At 41.2% G+C, this 27080-nt stretch overlaps 1 protein-coding gene across 3 annotated transcripts in view; it reads left to right on the plus strand.

Annotated features, from left to right (window-relative positions):
- The first annotated feature begins 21090 nt into the window (after positions 1 to 21090).
- The window catches only part of plekhh1 (pleckstrin homology domain containing, family H (with MyTH4 domain) member 1), a 33919-nt gene continuing 27929 nt past the window's right edge, over positions 21091 to 27080 (plus strand). The window contains exons 1-2 of one of the 3 annotated variants that reach the window (XM_085142812.1): positions 21091 to 21579; positions 25672 to 25843. In XM_085142812.1, coding sequence (XP_084998938.1) covers positions 25700 to 25843 — 144 coding nt within the window. In that variant the 5' untranslated portion in view covers positions 21091 to 21579; positions 25672 to 25699. The remainder of the gene's footprint in view (positions 21580 to 25671; positions 25844 to 27080) is intronic. The other 2 variants (XM_085142811.1, XM_085142810.1) reach the window with 2 other exon arrangements.

Below are 27080 nucleotides of genomic sequence, written 5' to 3' on the forward strand. Positions count from 1 at the left end.
AACATCTGCTGTAGCTGAGTGACTGGTTAACATGCAACAAAGATGATATTTGAGCAAAAAAAAAAAAGGTAAACTCATTGCCAACTGTAGTATTACCATTTGAGGAACTCCACAGATTTAAAATCATGTACTCTTCTGTGGAACTGGTCATTTCATACAAACCATCCAGGTGATGTCATCACTTCAGCTTTAAAACCTTAAACTAAAAGAACTAGCATTGCAGACTGAATGTGCAAACGATACATAGGATTAAGTGACTTTTTGTCAAGCATAAAAACTGCATGCATGTTCTTCCAGCATATATTCCTTATCAGCTGGACAGTTGCTGCATCGGATACGTACTTTATGGCAAAATTTCGGGTAAATCTTACCCCTAATAGCAGTTAGAAAATAAATTCCACCGGCCTAAAATTTAACATCAAATACGCAACACTCTTTGTAAATATCAACCACTTTGAAACATATTTGACCCCCTGGATTAATCTTTTGTTCAATTCTTTCCATTTCTCATTTTTCCCCTTTCCATGACTTCAGTCTCTTCACGGTTTGAGTGTGTGTTTTTCCTCTTGAGTCATTCTTCTCAGTCTTACCATTGCTGACAATTGTTAAGGCTGTCGGCCAACAACCGACAGAGTCCAACTAGACACAAGCAGTTGCTCCCCTCACACCACCTGCTATAGGGTCATGGTCTTAGACTGCAGAAGCTCAGAATGTGTAGCCTGTGTGTTTGTGTCCATGCATGTCTGCATATAGAACAGTAAAGGAACAGACACAACCGACCCAGCGTGAGGCTTCATTGTGTCCTAATCAGTATACCAGGAACTGAATAACCAGTATGCCCTCCATCCTTCGCTCCAGTTCACCGAATAAAGCAAGATAGGGAAGGCGAGAGACTGAGGGTTGGAATTCCCCTTTGATCAAAGTGTCCGTTAATCAATGGGATGTGGCGTTGTTGGGGGTTTAAGAGTGGCAGGAGGCCGCTGGGGCTGAGAGCAAGGAGAGTGCTCAACTGTCCTCGTCGCTTTCTTTCTCTGGTTGCTCGTCCCTAATAACGAGCCGATACAGAGGTCGTGACCTGTTGCCAGGGCTCATACTTGAAAGACGCTCCACCCCCTCTCAGAAATTTATCCATTTTCATTGTCTTACACAACATTGTCTTTTCTTGCTGCCCAACTTGATTAAGGATATGGTGAATGAGGCATTGGCAGAGGAGTAGATTAAATACAAGACTAGACAAAGGACAAATTGACTGTGTCAGTATGTGTGTGTGTTGTCATGGTGGCAGCATCTGTGATAGTTTTGAGACTTGCAAGAGTTTTCTGAGAGTTGGAGGAGGGGTGCAAGCAAGAGGGGAGCTGTTGGTTTCAAGAATCTGGTGTCATTTACTCTATTGTACTGAGCCAAAGACTGTTGATCAGAATATTCAGCTGTTAATGACACTGTTGCGTTTAACAGCTGTGTAACACATTTTTTCTTGGAAGTTTTGTACAACAAGACTCTGCAGTCTGTAATGGAAGAAACAAAACCTAAACATTAGATACGAATCTTTGGATGACAGCACTGGCATTGATCGGTCAGGTTAAGAGTGATGTTGGGAAGAGGTGTTAAAAAAAAAATCCAACTCAGCAGAATAGCATGACTGGGGGGAGGTAATGTAATTGGAATCCAAGGTGAAAATAAATCTGCACCTATGTTTTTAAACTGAGCACAAATAATTCAAGAAAATAAAATTCCCAGAGAATGAGATCAATTTTGGGGAAAACAAACCAAAACCAAAAGGAAAAAAAGTTGAAATTGGGACATGAGATCACATTTTAAAGTCTCTTAAAAATGTGGACAAATTTAAAAACCTAAAATGTGTCATAACATTTCCTTAAATTATTGCATTATAAAGGGAGTCTAACAGGAAAACAGGAGTCTGGTTTCCCCTCAGTCTGAACTCCATGTTCAGTGTTGTCGCTATGTAAATATAAACTTGTAAACTCGGCTCAGCACAATTTCAATGTGTTTGCAAGACAAGTTGTTCCTGTGACTTCTGTTATACAGCTGGAAAACAGATACAACGCATGTGTAACGATTTTCACGTTTTAGATTCCAACCCACAAGACCAAAAATCAGCACATTTGATTTCCTGATGGATGAAAATTAGCTTTACCGGCTTCCTTAATGGCAAAACAGACGTTTTTAAAAAAAAAATAATAATTTTTTATGTATTTATTTATGCAAGTTTCAAAATTTTTACACATTCACAAACAGCGGGACAGAGGAACACAGACAATAAAGACAATAACAAAAAAAAAAAATCAAAAACAAAACACAGGAACAAACAAACAAATAAAAAAAAAAACCCCAGCAACAAACTGTGCTGACTGTGTACCCACAACAGGGTACACAGTCAGCACTTATTAAGAACAGCAGAGAAAAAAAAAGAGAAGCAACTGGTATACATGTCAAACAACTCACAATCCAGTGAATCCAATCCACAAGATCAAATCCACAAGATCAAATCCACAAGATCGCTAGGAGCCGATAACAATTATGCAATAACAGTTATGGGCAACAGCTCAGAATGAAAGCAGTTAAAACAACGTGGTCAGGACCCAGGGCGTGAACTGTCCTTCTTAATGTGGTCTATAAAGGGCCCCCATATCTTCCTGAACTTCTCCATGGAATCAGACGTAGAGAACCGAATTTCTTCCAGGTATAAACAGGAGACCATCTCCTCGAGCCACCTCTTGAAGCAGGGAGGGGAGGCAGATTTCCACTCCCCCAGAATCAGACATTTGGCAATCACCATACCAAACATGAGGGCCTGTTGAACAGCAAAGGGAAGTGCCAAGGAGTCGCTTGAGCAGCCCAGGATCACCATAAGACAGTCAGGATACAGTTGCCTATCGTAAACAATGCTATAGAAACTAAAAATACTAGTCCAAAAGGCTGTAAGTGTAGAACAGGACCAAAAAAGATGGCCAAGAGTACCGTCCACAAGTTTACATTTATCACATTTGGGGGAAACGTTGGGAAAAATCTTGTTCAATTTGGTTTTGGAATAGTGCAGTCTATGGACAACCTTAAATTGAATTAACTGAAGCCGGGCGTTAACAGAGCATAGTTTTATCCAGCTTAACACTTCAGCCCATTGTCTCTTTATACCCCGAACTGGACACTAGAGTGTGGAGTACAGAAATCAAAGGGATGGACATGGTCTGCAAGAGCACTCCTTTTGGCTGCACCCTGTAAAGGTTGCTACAGTGGCTCACCTACCTCCATCTCACCCTATCCCTAGCACCTTCACATCAACCCCTGCATCTCCTTCACTGCATTCATGCATTTCCCATGGTTTCTATTCCCCCTGCCTAGCAGCTCCATATTTTCCCCTAATACATCCACTAAACATCTTCTGCACATATCCAAATCAAATTCAAATTCAAATTTTATTTGTCACACACACAGTCATACACAGTACGATATGCAGTGAAATGCTTAGACAACTGCTCGTGACCTAAAATAAAAGACTATGAATAGGATAGGAAATAAATATGAAAATTTAAATGAAGGCTAAATTTTACTAGGAAAGAATAAAATAAAATATACAAATTAAAGTTAAAAATAAAATAACTGTACAACAAAATACACAATATAGAAAATATATAAGAATATATGAAGAAATATACAGGGTGGGCCATTTATATGGATACACTGTAATAAAATGGGAATGGTTGGTGATATTAAAGTGCTGTTTGTGGCACATTAGTATATGTGAGGGGGCAAACTCCTCAAGATGGGTGGTGACCATGGTGGCCTTTTAGAAGTCAGCCATCTTGGATACAACTTTTGTTTTTTCAATAGGAAGAGGGCCATGTGACACATCAAACGTATTGGTAATGTCACAAGAAAAACAATGGTGTGCTTGGTTTCAACGTAACTTTATTCTTTCATGAGTTATCAGTACTATGTGATGGTGTGATTGAGAGACCGTATCGCCTGCGGGAAGAAGCTCCTCCTCAGTCTCTCTGTGTTAGTCTTCAGGGAGCGGAATCGCTTTCCTAACCTCAACAGAAAGAACAGTCCATTGTTGGGATGGCTGAGGTCCTTCACGATCTTCTTGGCCTTTGTCCAGCACCGCCTGCTGCAGATTGAGTGCAGGTCAGGGAGCTCGGAGCGAATGGTGCGCTCAGCTGATCGCACAACCCTTTGTAGAGCTCGTCTGTCCTGCATGGTGTTGTTCCCGAACCAGGTTGAGATGTTTCCCGTCAGGATGCTCTCTATGGTGCAGGAGTAAAAGTTCCTGAGCACCTTGGAGGGCAGTCGGAAGTCTCTCAAGTGTCTGAGGTGGTAGAGACGCTGTCGGGCCTTTTTCACCACGGTGTTGATGTGACAGGACCATGACAGGTCCTGCGTGATGTGAACCCCTAGGTATTTGAAGCTGCCCACTCCCTCCACTGGGCACTCGTTGATGACGGGGGTCTGGTAGTTCCTCTCCTGCTTAGTGCTGAAGTCCACTATCAACTCCTTTGTCTTACTGACGTTTAGAAGGAGGTTGTTCCTCTGGCACCAGTTCTCCAGATTCCTAATCTCCTTCAGGTAGGCCGTCTCGTTGTTATCAGAGATCAGGCCCACCACGACGGTGTCGTCAGCAAACTTAATGATGGTGGTGGAGCTGGTAGTGGCCACACAGTCATATGTGTACAAAGAGTACAGCAGGGGGCTCAGAACACACCCCTGGGGGGCTCCGGTGCTGAGAGTGATGGAGGCTGAGACATGTCCACCCATCCTTACTGCCTGTGGTCTGCCAGTTAGGAAGTTGGAGATCCACTGACACATTGATCATCCCAGGTGCTCCAGCTTGGTGGTGAGTGTGGAGGGAATTATGGTATTAAATGCAGAGCTGTAGTCGATGAAGAGCATTTTAACATAATTCCCCCTTCTAGTGTCCAAGTGAGTAAGTGATGTGTGGAGGAGATGAGAGATGGCAGCCAAACCACCTTAGCCTTGGCTCTCTAGCTTCCTCTCCAAACGCCTCAACCCGAGCTGTACCTTTGGAATACTCATTTCGCATCACTCCCAATGAAAATGCTAAGATCTTCAAAGTAGCCACCTCCTATTTTTGGGTTAGGGTTGCAGTCTCCAAACCAGTCATAGTAGGTCTCACTACCATCTTGTAAAACTCGCCTTTCACCTTCGCATCCCGTTACAAGACACCCCTGACACAGTTTTTTGGTTTGGAAGGTTGACCAGAACCAAAGACCAGAACCAAGTAATTTCAAAGGCAGCAAACAACCCCCCAAAAAAACAAACAAACAAAAAAAAAACCTCTGTGCAGGAAACCCAAAAGATACCAAAAACATAAATCCAATGAGCACACACATGGGAGAGGAGAAACAAATAACACAGTATGACTCAACAAAGAACTTAGGCAACTGAGGCTTTAAATAGACGCATGAGGCAATCCGAGAGATGGAAAGCACCAGGGTAACCAGATACAGCTGACAAGTGATTAAAGAAATTAAAAGTAATGGCAGGGTACAAGCTACAAAGGATGAATGAAACAAAACAGGAAGCAACGACATGTGGAATCATAAAACAGACAAAGACAAAGCAAGATGTAAGAAGACACTAAGAAGACCAGACAAATCAAAATATTAGGAGTCAAACATAAAAGTTCAAACCTTGAAGAAACTCGGTGCGGTCTTCTGCCGGTGTAGTCCATCTGCTTCAAGGTTTGAGATGTTGCAGTCAGAAATGCTCTTCTGCATAGCTTTAATGTAATGAGTATTTTTAAAGACACTGTTGCATTCCTATCAGTTCAAAGCTCCTCTGGCTTCAACAAGGTATTTTCACCCAGAGAAGTGCCACTTACACTGGCAGGTTATTTTGTCCATGTGCATGCTTAAATGCACAAAGTTGCTGTCATGTGATCGGCTGATTAGATAGTAGTTTCAATGAGCACTTTAACAGGAGTCCCTGGTAGATTAGCTGGTGAGTGCAGACAAATAAATTCAGTTGTTTTAAAAATGCATAACCACTTCAAACAGGGTCGATATTGGAGACAACTGCTCCTTACTAAAACAGAATAAGTCTTCTGGTACCAATTGGAACCAGCTGATTAACATCAGTTTTACTTTTATTCCTTCTATGTGAGTTTGGCGTGAACTTTTTATCATCTGAATCTTGTGTGTGACACAGTTGCTGTAGCTCTGGGAGTCCCCTTGCGGAGGAAAGTAAAAACGGCAACTCACGAAGGGCAGTGCAGTTGCTGTCCAGCAGAGGGCAGCGTACCCCTAAAATTACCGAATGGACTGAACCTTTTCCGGTTCGGTCAAGACAGAAAACTGCATTTGCTATTCTAATCTGTTTCCTCTTTTCATTCCTTTTACGTTTTTCACTTTCTCTCGCTCTTTTTTTTTAAATTCAGCCCCCATAAGTCTCTCTTTCTCTGTCAACATTGCTTAAGTTGCACACAGACAGACGATACCACAGAAGCAGGGAAACCATGTCTGGTTCTTAAGTTGTGCAAGAGAGAGCTGTTTTTTCTCTCCTCTCCTCACTATAATAATTTCAGCTCTACCTGACTCTGCTAAAGCCATCACTCTGCCCCCCGCCCCAGCTGAAACTTTGTGTCTTTTTTATTTTTTATTTCTTTTTGTGACCCTTACTCTTTACATGTCTCCTCACTGCTTGTCTCCTCACCCTTCTCCCTCCCTCTCTCTAAATGTTTTTGTTGCTTTTTTTCTCCTAAGTAATAATTCTCCCTCTGGCCCATTCTCTCTTTATCTGTCCATTCACTCCCTCCATATGTGCCTTTTCCATCCCTTCTGAGTCCAAATGCTGTCAAAGTCATTGACTGCATGGGTATGACATCAGCTCCCACTGAGATGAAAGAGGCTGACATCTGATCTGTCAAGAAAAAAATGGCTTGGGGGGTGGGGGTGGATGAATATGTGTGCATGTGTTGTTTTGAGTCTTTCCACCATGCTCATTACACATTTCATCATAGTTCTGTATCCTTCTACTCTGTACGGTGGCCCCTAGAGACAAAGCACGTACAAACTCCAAAACACTTGCAAACTCCAAAACACTTGCAAACTCCAAAACACATGCAAACTCCAAAACACTTGCAAACTCCAAAACACATGCAAACTCCAAAACACATGCAAACTCCAAAACACTTGCAAACTCCAAAACACTTGCAAACTCCAAAACACATGCAAACTCCAAAACACTTGCAAACTCCAAAACACATGCAAACTCCAAAACACATGCAAACTCCAAAACACTTGTAAACCCCAAAGCACATGCAAATTCCAAAACACAACGGAAGTGCTCCAGGACGCTAGGGGCAGTGTTGAGCTTTTGTTACCTAGTAACTACACAAGCCAGGATGTACCAATGACCGGATTTGGGGTCTGCAGCCTTAAAGTCCGCATTTTAAGGCCGATTACGTCACAGCGACACGACGAAGGCTGTCCCAATTCAAAGGCTGCTCGAAATGCGGCCCTCAAATGCGTCCTTAATTTCCCTGAATTTTAAGAATGGGTCGCTGAAGCCTTCATGGCCCAACATATCCCAGATTTCATAGCTCGCCTGTGGTGTGGATAATTTTGCCGAAAAAAACGGCTGAAGCGGAGCCGCCAAGAGTAAACTTTCAGAAGTAAGTACTGAATATTATGTCACTTATTTATGCGCAAATATTTTTTATAATGAAGAACATTAAAACATTACTGTTGGCCACATGTCGGGAAAGTTATGTGACATTAGCGATGTTTGTACTAACTTGGTTTTAAAGCCTTTACTCCAAAATATACGCCGTTCAATAGTTGACTTTAATCTTACAGAGAATGTGATGATTTTATGGATAATTAAAGTCAGTCATATATCCACAAACACAACAGGCTGAAAGTCAGTGATGCTGCTCGGTTTGCAGTCCTGAATATCACGGCACAAGCAGGATTCACTGCACTGTTAATGTTAGCTATGTTATATTGCTGCCACTGTTCGGTGGTGTAGAGCCAAACGGACTTTAACGTGTGTTTGAACGAGCTGACGGTTCACTCGTTAAGCTGAAAGAAAGGTGCTTTAATCACAGGAGTCACACACGTGTCCACTGTACCATCTGGGAACTCTTCTTGTTTCGTAATAACACAGTCCTCCTTCTTTTGTGCTGTTTTGTAGCAGTGTATACACCTGAGGCTGTCACCTGTCTGTCTGTCCTGCACTCTCTCTCTTTTTCTTTCTCTCTGATTGTGTAATAAAAGTATGAACATGTATTTATAAGTTACATTTGTGTTTGAATCCTGCAGCTTATCACGCATTTGATTTCCATGTGTGACAACTGCAAGTGTCCAGAGTGAGGACAGACTGAGGGACTCACTGCTGCACATCATCTGTGAGGCTTTGCACCCCTGATGATCCACCAGGACTCAGCAGTGTGTGAGGAAGAGGAGGAGGAAGAGCCAGCAGCAGCTGACAGATGGAGAGAATAGACAGACTGTTCCCTGTTTGTGAAGGACTGCTAGGAAAGTTTAACATAACTAATTGTCTGTCCTGAATCAGTCTTATTAGGTAATGTTCAAATAATTTTATCATTCCAGTGTTTGCAGTGTGGGAGAAAGTACTCAGGGCCTTCAAGTTACACACTATGAAAGGAAGAAACAAGTTTAATATTCAGAAACCTAAAGTATGTATCAGCAGCTGAATGGACCTAAAAATAAACGTTTGTTTCAGTTCTATGAAGCTTTGAGTATTTGGATTAGTAGCAGTGCTGTGTTTGTTGCATCATATTGCTGTAATTGTTTATATGCTTTATATATTCTGAGGTAAGTTGATCTATAGTGTTACATCATATTCTATAATGATGCTATGTGTTTGTATACTTTCTGCCCAGTTTGACCCATTTAGCAGAAGTCAGCCTGTTTAAGGCTCTGATATCTATTCTGTATGACTTAAAGCAGTTATGACATGGTCTGATTTTCTCACCCAATAAAGGAATATTCAATATATCAGTCTACTCTTCATTTTATCAGAAACAGTTATCACAGCTCATATAATTTCTTTTTACACACGTATGTAAGCAATGAACCAAATTTAGTAATGCCAACATACTGAAGGAACAACATTTCTCTCTTATATATGATACACCTATATATGCACTGTCAAAGATACTTGTCTTTGAGTGAAGATTTAAGGTGATAAGACCTATAAATAACTGCAACTTGAATCTACTGTGGCTCAGTATTTGACACAGAGTTCATGTTCACTGCTGTAATAGCTAATAATGATTAATATAATAACTATAATATTGGCCATATTATATTTACATTACCAAAGTGATATGACTTTAGTCTCATGAACAACATTAGCTAATTGTTATTTACTAACTAATCTTAAATGACTGTTCAGTACAGAAATGAAGCCCAAAAATCATGTTTTACTGTCCTGTGGTCTCAACCTCAGATACTTATCAAATCACACAAAGCTCTTGTAGAAACAAACAAACAAATGAACAAAATATGTTTTCCTTCATTTCTGTCAAACAAAATTGTATGACACGTTACCAGCGGTTAGTATCATGGTTGCTAGGCAACCTGGGAAGCGCGACAGAGACTAGACCGTCCCATACAGACAAACTTGCCGTTTATTTTGCAAATCGAGCTCAACACTGCCCCTAGCGTCCTGGAGCACTTCCGTTGTGTTTTGGAATTTGCATGTGCTTTGGGGTTTGCATGTGTTTTGGAGTTTGCAAGTGTTTTGGAGTTTGCATGTGTTTTGGAGTTTGCATGTGTTTTGGAGTTTGCAAGTGTTTTGGCATTTGCATGTGTTTTGGAGTTTGCAAGTGTTTTGGAGTTTGCAAGTGTTTTGGAGTTTGCATGTGTTTTGGAGTTTGCAAGTGTTTTGGAGTTTGTACGTGCTTTGTCTCTAGGGGCCACCGTAACTCTGAGACGAAGTCAGCATTTAACTGCAATGCATGTTTGCATTACATATCAAAGCTTCATTAGTTCTTGTTGTTGTTGTTTTGTTTTTGTTTTTTTTGTTTTTTTTTGGGGGGGGGGGAGGTCTTGAACCTTTTCAGAGGTTTTTTCAGTTACATGTGGGGTGGATGAATATGCAGTCTTGTTTCTGTGATGAACACATAGAGGAATATTCCAAGTGTTGAATCTTGATTTGATTTTACAGGCATGTGGATCTTTCACTGTCTTTCACAGCAAAAATGCTACAACATCAAAGCGAAACATCACCCTGTTTTTAAAAAGAGAACTTCAACTCGACGGATCTCAGGCTTAGAAGTAGACAGTTCTCAAGTTTGGGGACAACTGTTGCAAAAGCTCCCTTTCGTTCTCCGCCTGTATGCTATGCAAGCAGCAGGCGTTGATTACATGAACTCAAAGGACCTGCTGGGGATGTATGGATATAAAGTTCACTGACGTGTCCTGGTGCTTGTCCATGCAAAGCTCTAAAAGTCAAAACCCTAATCTTAAAGGAGACTCTGAAGTTAATGAGAGGCAGTGTAACTGAATTTGCATGGGTGTGACATGTGAACAACCCACAGATGTTCCAGGGAGGTTTTGTTAAGACAAGTAAACAACACATTACAATGATCTAAAGGTGATGAAGTAAAGGAATGAATGACAATCTCCAATTTAGGGCATGCCACAATGGATCTGAACTTGCTAATACTTCTAAAGTTAAGAAATTAAGAACAAACCAGAGATTTCATGTGAGCATCCAAAGTGAAAGCTGACTCGATGGACACCCCAAAGTTTCTGATATAATATTTAGTAAATCTGGCAAAGGGACTCAAAGTTTCCATTTCCTCAGGCACAAATCTGTCAGGGAAACAAACCACGGCTTCTGTTTTCTCTTCATTAATTTGGAGAAAATTCGCAGCCAGCCAATTTCTCAGAGAATCCAAGCAACTATGTAACTATGTAAGTTAGTAATACCCTGAGAGTTAAAAGAGGTTTATAACTGAATGCCATCGGTGTAGCAGTAATAAAGATATCACTAAAATTATTTAAAATGTGCTGAAGGGAGAGCTGATGTAACAGAAACCGTGAAGGCCCCAAAACAACCTTACGGTGCAAGTACCGTGAAGGATTGTTCAGACATATATGAGGAGAACCACTCTAAAGCATCCACATTATGTGATGAAGACAATGTGATAGTCAACAGCATAAGGGGCACAGGTCAAGCACAAAGCCACTTCAGAATCAGAATTTTATTCATACTGGCACCGTGCTCGTAAAGTTGGTAATGTCTGTAGTTTGGCACTTTAGTGTGGACTGTTGGCTTCTTACTCTGCTTTCAAAGTAAGACAAATGAAGTGTCTTACCTGCATGTTAGAAATGTTATTAGCCTCCTAGCTTCATTGCAAATCATGACATTTCTTTACATGAGCATTGTTGTTTAACATCTTGAGCTGTGTCGTTATTTTCCTCTCTTTGGATGCTAAAGACCACCCACAGCAGCAAACATGAGAGAGTATTATTTTTAGTGTTTTCGTCTATGAGTTGAGCTGCCGTGTGCAAGATGCACAGCAAAATGTGTATTTTAGGATTTTTTATGACATTTCATCATGAGAAACAGTTTATTTTCTAATGTGGTTACATGTTTATTCATGTGCACGTGGATGTGCTTCTGACTAGTGGGTCTTTTTTAACAACAAAGTATGTTTGTCTGCATTTACATCTCCACCTCAGCCTCGCAGATAACAAACACCTCTGAGCCCTGACTGAGCAGGAGATTTATGGCATCATAAATGTCTGGTTTGAGAATAAAGGTAACAGTTTCCCCTCCGGCTGTCACTTGGTGCTTTGGTTTTCTCTGTCAGCCTGTGTAACCAGCAAGTGCTAATGAAAACTCTGCAACATTTGGCATTGTGTTGCATATACAAACCTTTTTTCTAATGTAAGAAAGTGATAGATTGGATCAAATTCTTGCCAAATCAAGACATGTCAACATGTTGTGTGGTATCTCTTAGAAAAACAAGGCTGTGTTGGTGTTTTTTCCTTTGTGGGGCATTCACACTCTTCTGACAATGCATCAGGGAGCAAAAGACATCAAGCTTTAAATATGTGGAGAATACAGCCGGGGGGTTCAGACTGTATAAAGATCGGTGTGGGCTTTACACCTTCTACTGGAACTCCTTTCTCACTCTGCACTGGCCACCTCCAGCACCACATGTCTATGTGTGTGTTTGTATTAACACATTGACACAGCTCTCTCCAGAGGACCAGAATAAAGAAAGAGAGTTGGAGAAAAAGGAAAAGAAAAGCTCTGTTTGACCTCCATGGTGATAGTGTGTGTGCCATCCAATTTACAAGTGCTTGGTCTTGAGTGTTTCCATTTTACAGTGCACTTCAGCAAGGTACTTTACTTGCAAGGGGTTTGTTTCAGGTAGAGAGAGTTGCTGGTTGTTTCCCTCTGTTCCCAGTCTCTGTGCTAACCTAACTGGCAGTAACCTTTTATTGAGTTGTTTTAAACTTCCTCTCTGACTCTAAATTAGAAAAAAGGGCAAGCAAATATACGTGGCTTTAAAGATTTTGCATTTGCTTCCACTTCAGTAAAACCAAATTACTATTTTTTTTTTCCCACCACTGGCCTCATATAAAGTTTAAAGACAGAATGAAAGCCAATGTAGCCATGATAAAAGTGCACAGAAATGGGCATTTTCATTTTTGAATTCTTGTTTCTTTAAAGCAGTGGCACCCAAGCCTCACATCCTTTCTGTCTGTGTCAAACAAAGCACTTATCAAAGCCGGATCTTTAGATCCCTGCATGCAAAACACTCTGTAACCACTGACACAGGACCAGACGCAGGGTGGGACTCAGCCAGAATATCCCCGGAGGAGTACAGCCTTCAGGCTAGAGTCACAGTTTTTAATGTTGGGTTTTGTCCATTTAATGCTCTCATACTCTCCATTGTCCTCTGGTTTTCACAGCTCCCCATCCATAGAGTTTCAGAGGGTCATGTGACATTGCCTCACCCTCTGCTTGCAAAACACTCTGCTTTTTCAACCTCCACCCTTTTCACTGTGTTTTTATCCAATTTTCTCAGCACACATGCATGCTATCTGGCAGTACACTCTAATTCTATCTCTCCCACCATCATTATAGCTTATTCCCCACTCGATTCCCCCTTCCCAGTGTAAACAGAGAGTGTATTGTGTCACTGCAGATCTTGTCTGTCCTCAGCGTTGGCTGTTTTGTCTGTGGGAATCACCATGATGGATTGAAATCACTTCGATATCTGCAATGCTCACAAGTGGATGCTCCTACTCACTCTCACTTGCATTCACAAAAATCCAAGGGTATTTAGTTAGGTGTGTTAGTCAGTTTTTCTGTCTCTACATCTAGTGAAACACATACTGAAAGGATATAAAATGTGCAATTGTTTTCTTGCAAGGATCTAAAGATCCTTGTCTACATGAAACTACAGCCAACTATCATGTTTACAGTGAGAAATAATTATGAATCATCTGATCTAACAATATCAAAAGGAAAGTAAGTGGATTTTACTGAGCCATTAGAAAGTGCTCCAGAGTATTTAGCTCTGTGACAGCTGCAAAAGCTCTTTCTAAGCTAGCCTGTTGACAAATGAGACCGTCACATAGCTGCAAGGTTAAAAGGTTGAATCCCTCCTCTATCTAAAAGTGTTAGGAAAGGCACCAAACCTTTCTCTCTTAAATGGCACATGTAAGCTGTCTTAAAGGGCAGCTACATTCTCAATTGCATAATCCATGGGGCTAGAGCTCTAAAGTATCACATATGACACTAGGAGCTTGTCAGAGTGAAATCTTTTTTGACTGAAGTTGGGAATTTGTGACCGCAGGATGTGAACGTGGCTAGTTTCACAGCTTTAGTTTGGGTGGAAAACTATATTCAACAATTGTGGTCTGGTGGTTTGTGGACTGGCTACGATTTGCACTCCGACCAAATGTAAACACTCTGGCCAGATCACCTATGGTAGTTCGCTGCAAAGCACGACCACGAGATTCTGTGTGGTAATTTAGATCTTTACAAGGCTTCGTCCTGCACACAGACAGGCATTAACTCATGTGCAAACACACATGCAGATTCTGTAGAAAAACACATGCTTACTTATGTTCTTTAGAGGTACACACTCACGCGTGTGAGTCACACTCGTGCATACACTCCCACGTGCAGCTTTATGAAATGAGTGTTATTGTGGAGTGGCTAAACAGTCATCACTGCCTGGACCTGTGATTTAGGGATCATTGCCTGACCACACTCATGCTGTCTGCCTCCAAGGACATTGTCACTAAGCACACTGCACTACATCTCACTCACCAGATGTATTTTCCAATAGATCCTAAGCGCTGCTGATGTTGACAGTATGCACAGTGCCAGACCTCTGCTTTAACGTCTGCTGCACATGATCAGCATTAAGTCACAGTGTACACACTAATGTTGGTGCTGCATTTATGAAGAAGCTAGAATTTGTTCAACGATCCTGCAGGATATGCCAAAAAGCAGCTTATAATAAACAAGGAGTTTGCCATAACAACTGGAAACATGACCATGTGTTATGCGGTGTATGTGACTATAGGCCAGAAAATTACTTTTAAGCCAGAATACATAGCATATATGGCAAACAAACAAAAACAGAAACGCCTTACTATCCGCCTATTTTATGCATGTTTGCGCATTAGTGGAATGATTTTTTTTAAAAGTGTAAAATACTGCAAGTGTAAACAGAGCTTTTTTTCTGCTTTGTTTCTTTTTTGAGTATATTCTAACAAAAGACAGTCTATATTCCACCAGGAGTGCTTAAATAGCTTGAGAAACCACCACCATACTTCCTCATATTGATGAAAGTGGCTGTACAAAGATTTTTGTCATCAATTAAAATGGCTGTGATTTTAAAATTGTCAAATGAATCCAGCTTTAGTTGTGCAATCGCTCCAAAAATAAATCTAATGTAGGACAGTGGCTTTTGTAGTGTGTGTGTGTGTGTCCTTTTACAGCAGTGACCAAAAGGAAGATGACCCCTACCTTCACTGCTGGCCTTTGTCAGCTTAAAGATGCACTGTCGCTCATCAAGCAGACCACACACAGAGTGAAAAGAAGCACAGCAAACCCAAATAGGAAGCAAAGGAAATAAGAGAAAGGCAAAGGGAGAGGAGTTAACGGTCTTGTTATCACAGAGGGGGGAAAAATGAAATGGTGAGTAGTTTTTTCCGCCATAAAAACTCATAATGTATGTTCGTCAACTCCCCTCAGTGTCAAACGTGTTGTCCTTTGCATTTCTCATCCACAGCAGTGTCCACTCTCTCACAATGTTGCTGTTTAAGTGAGTTTGGTTTATTTTCTTTTTATATGGAGTTTCCATCATGCTCCACTCCCTCTGTGGTTCCAGCACGGCTGGCCAAATGGCTGTAAAATGCTCAAAGGACATCAGAGAGGGAAAAGGAGACCTATTTGTTAGCCTAACAAAATCTCCAGTAGTTAAAAAGCCAGTCAACATGTGAGAGAGCGAGAGAGAAAAAGAGCAATGCTCTGCTTTAGTGCTATAGTGAAGGCCAAGACAAGTGGACTAAAAAAGCCACAGAGAAGCTTCACTGTCAGTGTCTGTCAGCCATCTAATTTCAGTTACTTAATTTATGTTTTCTTTTTTCTTTTTTGTGAACTCTCTGATAAAAACTCACTGAATTAAATAAGCAAAATACAAGAGGATAAGAATACACATTAAGAAACAAAAACATGACTCAAACTAGAAGCTTTGGTCATATAAAAAAATTTCAGGAGTCATCATAAAAACAACCTCTCTTTACTTGTTTGCTCAAATTATGGCTTTCAAATGCAAGACTGGAATGACTGAGTCTACGGTGAGTTTTTTCCCCCGCAGTCTGCTCCATTTGGATGTGAAGTGATTGAAGACTGAAAGCAGATTTTTCTGCTTTTATTTTGGTTTGTGGAACCTTGAAAGTGAAGCGGCACTGACAAATCTGTGTCACTCTACCCTCTATCTGAGTCATGTCAACAGAGAATATTCCTCCATATGAAACATTCCAACTGGACACACAATCTGATTTCACTGATATATATTCCAAACATTGCAACGTAACACTCAAACGTGTGTCTTTTGTCCCGTAAACTTCACCTAACCCGCAAGTGGTTATGCAGATGGCTGCCCCTCCATGAGCCTGGCTCTGCTGGAGGTTTCTTCCTTTAAAAACACTGTCCTTGCTCAAAGGAGTCGTCTCTTTGATGGTCTTTACCTCACAGTATAAAGTACAGTATTTTTGTAAATGTTCTGTGTAATTATATTGTCTCTTTTCAGGGCTTTTTATTGATGTGCTAAAATGCATTCACAACAGGTTGTCTGCATGAGTGTACTGGATTTAATCAAAATAACATATGCTGCATGTAGACAGTGAGGGAAAAAAGGTACACCAGACTGTGGCCTTGCAGAGAAGAGGAGATTTCTTCATTTCTTTAAGAAATCTTCAAGTATCAAACAATCATTGTTCTGTTTTATTATCTATTATCTGCCTAATGTCGGCTACAAAGTCCACTTTATCTCAGACTACTGTCATCTACCACTTCCTCTCAGCTCTGACGATGGGTCACTTGGATCTCCCGGGTCTGCTCAGTGACCCTGTCACAGTCTGGGTCATCACATAGCTCTGCAAGTTAAATAGCTGTAAGAAAACACATTAATCTGTGAACACTTGATGAAACTGGCCTTAAGCTCCCTCTTTACTGTCCTGCCTCCCCCCAGTGCACTGGCAGCTGTGCCCGAGAATAGGCATGTAAACCATGTAGGCCTGACACCAGTTGTTTTGACTGAGAGCACTGAGGCACTGACTTATTGTGCAACACAAGGCAGAGCCTTTTGGCCAGCCAGCTATAATGCCAAAATCCCTGCTGTAAACTCACCCTCCCAGTCTAAATCGATCATTTCCAGGATGAAGTTTGGAAACATTTTCCCCAGAAAGTTGCAGTTAATCATGTTAGAAAATGTTGATGCAACCAGCGAAACCCAGCAAGTTTTTTAAAATGATTTTTTTTTTTTTATTAAATGACATGTTTCATATGTCTGTGTAGTTTACAATCAAAATAAATGTATTCACATGCAGTGTGAATCCCGTATCAGTCCAAAACAACAGCAGAGGTTTATTAGTATGGACTGTGAAGCATGATGTCATCCATTGGTTAGTGAAGCCCTGTTGTGAAGCCTCATTGACCTGCCCTGAAGCATCATCCTTTTGGTCACTAATGGGACCATAATTTATAAAGCAAACATCATGTTGAATTTATTAAGACTTGAAAATAGCAGCGGAGACTATAAACTCATCAGTAGAGTATTTGCTGAGGTCATAGATGAAGTGAGCATTAGAGACGTTTTCATATAAACTTCTATAAATCTGACTTGTTTTTGCAACCACAGTATCCCCAGTAGCCCTCGCCTCCCCGAGGGCCATTAGACAGAAAGCAGGTTTAAGGAACTTCTTCAGTGGCTTCTCTTTATAGATCTAGAAGCTGAACACATCTTTCATATGGGTTTTAGCCATGCAAGCAGTATGATCAAGCCAGTGCCTGTCAGCTGGTAGGTCCAGTATTCAGACCCAGACTGAAATACTGAAGTACTTTGCAAAAGTAACCCTAATTTCTTTATATTTTTCTTGGACAAAATGGGTGCAGTAATTTATTAAATTATGTGCATGTGCAAACATACATGTAAATACAGTATATAAGGTAAAAACACAGCTTGTACAACAGCCCGAACTCTCTTGGGCAAGCTTTCTAGTAATTTCTTCAGGAATAGTTCTCCGGGTTTCTTGAAGGACATCCAAATCTGCTCTTTGAATATTGGCTGCCTTTTGTTGCATTCTCTACATTTGTGTCCATAATTCCATCAACTGTGAGAAGCTCTCCAATTTAGCCTCTGGCTAAAATGCAAACACAAAACACTCCACTGTGCATCTACACCTGTGTACGATGGCTGCAGACACTCATCATTATATCTCTCTCCTGACCACCTCCATACATACTGACAGTGGTTTCAGCCAAAATTTTCAAACGTGGATTCATCACAAAAGACCAGTTGCTACAGATTTCCCTGTGTTGGTGTAATTTGGTGCTCCTCAGCCCTTTCTCTCTGTTTTTTTCCTTAAGAATTGCTTCTTGACAGCCACCTTTCAATTGAGCCTGTTTCTGATGAGGCTCCATTGAACAGTGGATGGATCACCTGAAGGCCCAGAAGCATCTCTCAGGTCCTGTGTCAGGCCTTTGCTAGATTATTTACTATTTCTCAAGGAGATGAATTTCAGATACTGTTGATTTGTTGTAGAGAGGATTTTAGGCCTATCACTTCTCTTCTTTTATCCTCAACTTGTCCAGATTACTCAAATCTTTTAAGGACAAACTGTACAGATGCTGAGACAATGCAAAGTTTTCGGATAATAGTTCTTTGGGAATCACCTAGTTTGTGGGAAAACACTATTGTATGCATAGCAAACTGTGTTATCTTTTTCATGGATTAAGCGAAAGAAATGGAAACAATTCCTGTCTTTTTATGATAGACTTCTAATAACAAAGGGCTTAAAAATATTCTTAAGATTCTTTGCCAAGTTGTCTGTTACATGTAGACACAACACTGGTTCATCCCTTGATTTAAGTGTCTTTTTATACTTTAAGGATTCAGGTAAGGTAGGTAAGTGCCAACAAACAAAGAATCATTTCTGTGAAAATGGTCAGACTGAAGGAGAAGGGCTAAAGATCAATCAACGTCCAAAGAAAGACTTTGAAATACCTTCAGAAACTGAGAACTATAGTCCAAGACCACATATAAAAAGATAAAGAAGTGAGGGATTGACTGAAGACTTTTGCACAGTGCTGAATCTCTTTGATGGATATCTCCATGACAGTGTTGTAATAACAATGGAGATCATTTACGCTTTAAAACAGCCCCACCATCAGGTCACCTCTACACACTGTATTCTTCAATATTTTAGTGAACAAATACTCATCTTTACCTTCAACATCAGCTTAACTTTGAACTGCTAGAAACAGTTACGACATGAAGTTGGTGCTCACTAAAAATAACTAAATAAACACATGTTGTCGCTGTGCCTCATATCTCTGTCCACTTTTTGCAACATCATCAGCTGAGAAAATTTTTGTGGTTATTTGTGTGCAATCTCGGTCTCTGTCCGAATATGGCTTCATGCATGCCCTCCGTATTTACTACATCAGTCAGTGGACGCAGCAGGGCGTGTCACACCACTGCATGCTTGTTACATTAACAAACCGACTTTAAAATAAAATATGCCACAGATCCATTTTTGGCCATATTTTAATTAGATCTTTTTATTGTTGCTGTTTTGTTATTACACTGAGCGACTTGAAACTGAACTGCTGCTGCTGCTTAGTATCAGATGCTGTGTAAATGTAAAAGGAAGCTTGCTACTAAGGATTTTTTTATTTGGGTATAACATGCAACATTTGAAATGCACAGACAGACAGAGAGACACTATAAAACGTTCCAGATGGAGATATGCAAAGTCCATGAGTAGAAACCGATCTTCCCACCAGGGCCACTAGTCTGGCTTTCTGATTAGGCCCCATTTGTTTTCAGACTACACTGCTGATTAAAGCCGCTTGAATCTGAACTACTTCTGACATTTGAGGGAATCCTTCTGAGGTTTAAGGAAATAAGACCAGGACTCTGAAGGGGATGCAAGACCTGAGCCTACTTGTATTTCGTTGGTGTGTTTTCAGCTACTCCCAAATGATCCCCTAACAATTCTTTTACTGCCTAGATAATTATTCAGTACAGTGGCAAAGCACCACACATTGGTTTAACAACTTTTGATTCCAGTAAAGCCCAGCCTGCAAGCTTTGCCAATAAACATACAAACTGTAATTAGGCTACTTAAAACCTCGAATTTGGACTTTTTAGTGCTCACACATGGTGGTCTTTAAATTCTTGATATCAGCGGTAATATACAAGCTGCTTTTAAAATGTTATTTTAAAAGTAAAAGGTACTTCACAACAAAAATGCAAGGATATCAGAACAAAAAGTTACCAAAAAGCAAGTTTGAAAAGACGAGTTTGTCACATTTAGTTATCAGCTTTGTGCTCTTGCTGCACAGCCAGCGGCTGCTGAACACATGAGGTCAAGGACCTCAAGTTCACTGATGTGTGCCGCTGCTCGGAGCTCTTAAAGTTAAAAACACAATCCTGAAGTGGACCCTGACGTTACTGGGGAGCCAGTGCAGCTGGGTCAGCAAGGGCGTGACCAACAAGTCTTGGAGCAGCATTCAGATAATTCGACAGATGTTCCAGGGAAGTTTTGTAATGTGATGAAATTAAGTGATGAAGATAAATTTTCAACGTCAAGCATGACATAAGAAATTCAACTTGGCAATATTTCTTAAGTGAAGAAAGCTAAAGTGAACCAGAGATTTAACGTTAACATCCAAAGTGACAAAGTCTTCCTGATAGAAGATATAGCAGAAGTGGCAAGAGGACCTAGAGTTTTCATTAACTTAGACACAAATCTGTTAGGCGCACAAACAAGGATTGTTGTCAGCCATTCAACTGTTAGTTGAGTCTAAGCAACTATGTAAGATGTGTAGCTTAGAAACATTTTGTAACTAAATAGAGATATATAACTGAATGTCATCAACATACCAGTGATAAGAAATGTCCTTAAAAATGTTCAAAGTGTACTGAAGAGGGTGCAGATGTAACAAAAACAGTAAAGGCCCCAAACGTGAACCTTGTGGCAGGTCAGGTCCAACATCAACAAAACTGAACAGTAGTATTTGCTGCCATACTTCTCAAACTTTTCTTTAAAGTAAGAGATACATTCTGATTAATTCTCAAACATTTTTACATGAAATATGTTTGATAATCGATAGGCTAAACTGAGGGAGAAAAGGCAGGCATGCTTTTTGCCAATGCTCAAAATTTATCAGCAGTAGACCAACCACTATGGTTCAGACTGAAAATCTAAAAGAACTAATAATGAACTACTGTAAAACTTTCTTAAGATTTTTTGATGATGTATTCTAAATAAAAATTGTGGTGACCTGACATCTCCTGTCGCCCCATTTTTACAACATCCTTGGCCTTAAAACATGAAGCTGTTTCATCTCTCCTCTGCAAAATAAACTCGGGTTTATAGACTATAGGGATATTTTTTTTTTCTTCAGCAAAGTAATATTCACTGCTCTTTGTTTACATCCTAAAGGGAAAACCCAAGTCTGCCCTAATGCAATATCCTGAGCAGCTCCTGCGCACAAGAGGGGGGCCTGACTCCTGGAGAAATTTGATCCCGCATTCGGCCCTTTAAAGGAAAATGGGATGAGTCTGTTGAATGGAGCTGTGAGTGAGTTGCACTGAAGTCGCTGCGCTCCAAAAGGAAACGAAGGACGGCACCGGGACGGACCGACACAAGACATGAAAGCAAAGAAATGAATGAGAGAAGCGAGTGGAAGTCGACGCGGTGACGGAGACGTTATGAGCCGAGTTGCGACGAGTTGCCGGGGAAGGTGTCCGTGAGAGGAGGGACTCGACTGAGAGGTGGGCATAAACAACGAAGTCACAAGGTAAAGAAGCCTTAAAGTGGTCCGTTTTAAAAGCAAATGACATTAAGTGATCTATTTCATTTATATCTTCAGCGGGATTTTATGATCGTGCAAAATTAAATAAAGTCGCGTGCAGGAGGCTGCTGGGGACAAAAGACGCCTGCGTATTTTGAGAGGTGCCTGATGGCTCGGTTAACTTTTTTTTTTTGTTTCTGCAGACCTACGCTTTATGGTTGATGCTGTGCTGCTGAGCTGTGCACACACCTGTTCCTTGTGGGCCTTTTTTCGTATAAAGTCTCGCCCTTGGGTTAGCTCTAAATACGTATATTAAAACTGCGATGCCTGCATGTGAAGTAAGAAGGAAATAACATCTGTTGCATTGGGTTTGCATGACCTTAGAGTAAAGTGCGCAGTTTTTCTTTTCTTTTTTTTTAAATACCATCATCTTTTTTAACATGTGGGGAAATCATGAAGGCTCACATTGCTGCTCCAGATCAAACTGACTTCTCCGACAGGGGCTATTGCCGTGATTTAACACATTCTCAGGCTGATATATAGACCCAAGATATATATATGTATATATATTCCGTTCCACACAGTGTGTTTAAGCGTGTCTCCTGCTATAACTCTTGGATTTTATGTCAAAAGCAAAGGCTTTCTATGCCCTGCAGCGATAACTGCAGAAGCCAGGACTTAAAAGTGTGTGCAAAGGACAGAAGAGTTGCAGAGGTAGATGTTTACACCTCAGTGCAGAGGAATGTCAGGGCCTGTATTTAAGCCTGAGACTGATAATGAGTGTGGTCAGTTTGCTGAGGCCTGTCATTAACCTGGGCTGGGAGAGAGCTGCAGGTTTGCTTGCTGGCAAAGGTTAGGAAGAGGAGGAGAGGATGTGGAGGAAAGAAGGGAGGAGGGTGGAAAGTGAGAGGTGTTGGAGGAGAGGTGAGTAAGACAAGACAGATAAGATAACTGGGGAGGATAAAGGTGAGGTGTAGTTGAGATTTTAAAAATAGCCTAAAAACATCCACAAGGCTCTGCAGTGGTTTAAATGTGTAATTTTAGAATTGTAAACTAACCCTTTGAGTATAACTATAAAAACAACAGCAAATGATGTTGTTTTTCTATGTTTCTATCATGAATCGGGTCAAAGGTTAATAAACAGTGAGGCACTGATTCTTAAAAAAAATATAAAGTGTGAGGCCTACCTGACCAGATAGGAGTCAACAGTGGTCCCCCTTTGTTAAACACATGAGGCCACCGAGGAGACGATAAGGCAATATTTAAAACACCCACACTTGACTCCTCGTGCTCTCGGATAGTTCTTCTGTGTCAGCTCTCATGCACAGAGGGATCTGCCACGCTGACACAAATCTGCTGTGACTGACCCAGATTTACGCACACGCTGCTGTGCTGTCTCATGGGAGTCTTTTTCAAAGTGGGGGGACATGCCAAAACGCAGGGAAGCCAAGTTGGACCTCTGTGGAGACAACAACATTGGGGATTTGAAATGTCTGGTGGGGATGATATGACTGAACCACCTAATCACTTACATCACCACAGCTGCATGCTCAGCAGTGTGTCAGTGGTGTGCACGCACATGTGTCTGTTTCCAATCTAGTCCTCTGTGTATCTCCATCTGCGCCTGCCTGTGCTCTGGTAAGCAAGCGCTGAAGAGTTACGACTGACCGTGGAGTGTGTGTTTGAATACGTGGTGATTAAAGAGGTTCATGTCAACGAAAGGACCGACTTGAGACTCCTTTTTTTTTTTTGTGCGCAGAATGGCAAAGGTGCATTCACACGCTGTCCACACAAATTCCTTTATTTCAATCTGTGATTATGAACAAAACCTCTCCTTACTGAATACCAAATCTCACTCAGTTTGAGGAATACTGCAGTATAACTGTCAGTGGGAAGCGGTCGTCTCCAATGGCAGGCGTAGAAACTATCCTGCTGGGATCGTTGCGGCGGCGTTTCCATCCAGACGTCTTTCCCAGTGTTTGCTCTGGCTGTGGCTGTGTGCAAGTTCTTGCAGCTAGATGGAAGTAGAGAAGCTCCCAGGGCCTTCATGTTTATCTGCTGCCAGGAGAGCACTCGCCGTTCTGCGCTACATCCCTCGCATGCATCTCCCCACACAGTCCGCTCTGGGTGGCCCAAGTGTTACCAAACATGGATCTACCGTGCAGATCCTGGAAAGCTTGTTTTTGTTGTCTTGACTTTCTTTCTTTCTACCCCTACCACCTGAATGTTTCCAGCACAAGAGACGATACTTGAGTAGAGAATAGTATTTATCAGATCATATTTAACACTAGACTCAGTGGAAAATTGCCTTCTGCATTTCTGTAAACCATCCCATGATGGAGGGCTATACTTGAAAAGGATAAAATGACTCCGGTTTAATTCACGTTGGGCTGTATTGCTCCCACACACCTTGAGAATAAACTAATTCTTGACAAGCTGGTGTTGTGGGGTTGATTTTTTTTATCCGCATGCACTCTGAGGAAGTGAGCAGAAAGCGTTTCTGTAATCTTTATTTGCCTTCCCTCCTCACCTTGAGCAAGTTTAACTTTACACTTGCTGATTATTCAACTGGGATCCTGGCACAGGTTGCCCTTAGCTTTAACAACCTTTAATGTCTCCAACAAGCAAAGGAATTGGTTCAGGGAGAATTAGCATAGCAGTGCTGAGAGTGTTTAACAAGCAAATGGCTTGTTTACACCCAGCTGTTTTAGCTCCTGGAGGAGCATCTGGCCTTGTCTTTCCCTGTTCTGCACAGTATGACCCAGAAGGGCTTATTCAAGCCAAGGGATCCAACCTCTTACCCACAATGGCGTCTGGCTTTGCATGACCCTCATACCCTCCAGTTTGCCCCAGAGAGAGACAGAGACACAGGGGAACTCTTGGTAGATGGACCTTGACTGTCCAGGCTGGGCACAGCGGTTGGCTGGTAAAACCTCCACTCGCATGACTTCTGTAATTTGTTTTCTAGGCCTGTATTTACGAGCATGCTAATTGTAGGGAGCGCCATGTTGCAGTTATAGTTGCCGGACTTTGAACGTCTGCTGTTCTGCTGATGGTGTCTGGCTGCACTTTGAGACTCGATGTCTTTCTGTCTGAAAACCCAGCTTTTATAACTTCCTTGAGCTTCATTTGTTTTCATTTTGATGCGCAAATGTTCACACAAACCTGCACATTAGGCACACAACTTCAAAGTTGATCATTAGAACTTCTTTTATTTTGGGATGTTCACACAGCAGGCCTTTAACCTTTTTAAATGAGTATCTTGTCGAGGGAAAAAAAGCCACCAGTCAATCGTCCTCAGGTAAAAACAACTTAAGCGCCCCAGTTTCCCACATTCAGAGCTCGGTCCATTCACTGTCACAAATTCTTTCCTCCTTTCTTTGCTGCAGCAAGCTGGTGCCCCCTCCTCTTTAGCTGTGATGGGACTGTCATGCAGAAAGACACTATTGTGCTGCACAGGATCCCGTTTTGCTCCTTCCTTGTAATTAAGAAGGGATTGCATAGGGGGGAGGGCAGGGGATTGGGTTAGTAGGTAATTTGGCTAAAAAGCAGAGCACTGACCTGCTTTGTGGCTGGCAGACCTGAGAGCCAGTACACATGAACCGGCACTGACAAAAAGTCTCCCTGCTGAGGTTTTGTTCAGTGTGTGTGGGCATGTGCAGAGACTAAGAAAGAATAGGAAAGGCAAGAAAAGTAATCCTGTGGTGATCTCTCTACAATGTTTATTTATGTGTCTAACACTTGTGTTCGCATGTACGTTTCTTTTTATGTGTCACAAAGCAACACAGAAAGTAAGAGGAAGCTTTCATTAAACTTGTGTCATTGTGGATTCATCGTTAGTATTTTCCTTACTCACGTTTCGTCAGTGAATCATGGGAAGTGTGGTCAGCAAAGGTTTTGTGCCGTAAATGAAAACAGAAGCTGAGCTTCGTAGGGAAATGCCTTTCCAGGATGATTTTTTTTTTAAACCTCCTGCTCAGGGATGTCATTTTCAGTCTTTGATCAAATTTTCAAGTTTGTGCAGCCCATTCATAACTATTAAAGTCAAAGCATGCAGGCCCAAAGTTTACAAGCAGATTTGTGTTTTCTGTATTTCAGTCCAGAGGAAGAGCCCTGAATTCTCGCCATGGCTGACGTGTTGGAGAGCAGCGGGGCAGGAGCCGCTGGAGCGGCCAGTGTGGATTGGCAGAAACGCTGTATCACTCTTGAAATGCAGCTGCTGAGGTTCCGGCTCCAGGCAGGGAAAATCCGAGAGCTGCTGGCAGAGAAGGTGAGAGTGAAAAGCATCATGGGTAGTAGTTACACATAGAAACTCTGCCCAAAATCCCCAAATCATTCTCTTATTCACTCATTTACTACTCCCTCTTTATAAGACACTAGAACTGTATTGACATGTGGGACGTTTAACAGTTATTGGCACAATTTTCCAACTCTTACAGGTTCAGAGTTATACTACAGTAACATAGAAATATGGAAATTATTGCTTTAGAACTTAGTGCAAATGCTAATTTGTTCATTTCATTTTGTTAAAAGTGTAATTGAGAGCTTAATTAGTACTCCATAGTGTACAATGTGAATGGTTTTGGGACTGGGAAGAGATGCAAAACCCCTGGAAGAGTGGCGTCAGGAAGTGTGTCTACAATGAAGTGACTATGCAAATAATGGAGCAGCCAAAAGAAGTTTAAGTGGCTCCATGGTGTAGCGGTTAACACGAGACTGATTTTAGAGTTCGGACGTGATTCTCTGTAGTCTAAAATGTGACCTACATAAATGGCTACATTGTTGCCAGAGTTCATGGTTGTGCATGGTGCATTATCAAAACATATTTGACCCTCATATCCATTCCGAAAGTTTTTTGCAATCTCCTTGATTTTGATCACATCTATGAGTCCTTCCACTGTGGTGGTTATGCTGTTGCTGATAAATTAAAAAATGATGGCAAACAAGTAGGCTAGAAATGCATACAAGGAGTTGACAGTACTGAACAGGCCAATAGTTCTAGACGGCATTATACTAAGTTTTTAGAGGAGTGTGCAGTTACTAATCACCAAGTGTGAATTCCTTAATACACAAGAATGATTCCCATTTCAACACCAGTCAAGCTCTTATGGGGCCTTTATAATCTGATCCTTATTCAGTCAAAGTGGCACAGTTATAGCGGTCATGTAGTGGAGCTCAAATCCTGTCTTATTAATTTTTGTACAAGATTAAACATGTGTGCGGCTGTGGCTCAGGTGGTAGAGTGGGAGGTTGGTAGATAGATAGATGCCTGACTGTGCTACCAAGAAATCTGTCAAACAAAAACGTGGTAAATTTATCATAAAACATTGGTTTACAAGCCTCAGAACCATTTTTTTTTTTTCGGTAAGGACTGAGTTTTAAAGCCTGAGTTTTAAAGTTTGAGCCTAATATAGCAGTGATGTGGCATGAATAGTTTAGTATGAACTACTTTTGGCTTTTTGAACCATAATATTATGGAAATTTGATTTAAACTTATCATGCTACTT

The sequence above is a fragment of the Neolamprologus multifasciatus genome, chromosome 19 (genome assembly GCF_963576455.1).
Source record: "Neolamprologus multifasciatus chromosome 19, fNeoMul1.2, whole genome shotgun sequence".
In the NCBI taxonomy this organism is placed as follows: domain Eukaryota; kingdom Metazoa; phylum Chordata; class Actinopteri; order Cichliformes; family Cichlidae; genus Neolamprologus; species Neolamprologus multifasciatus.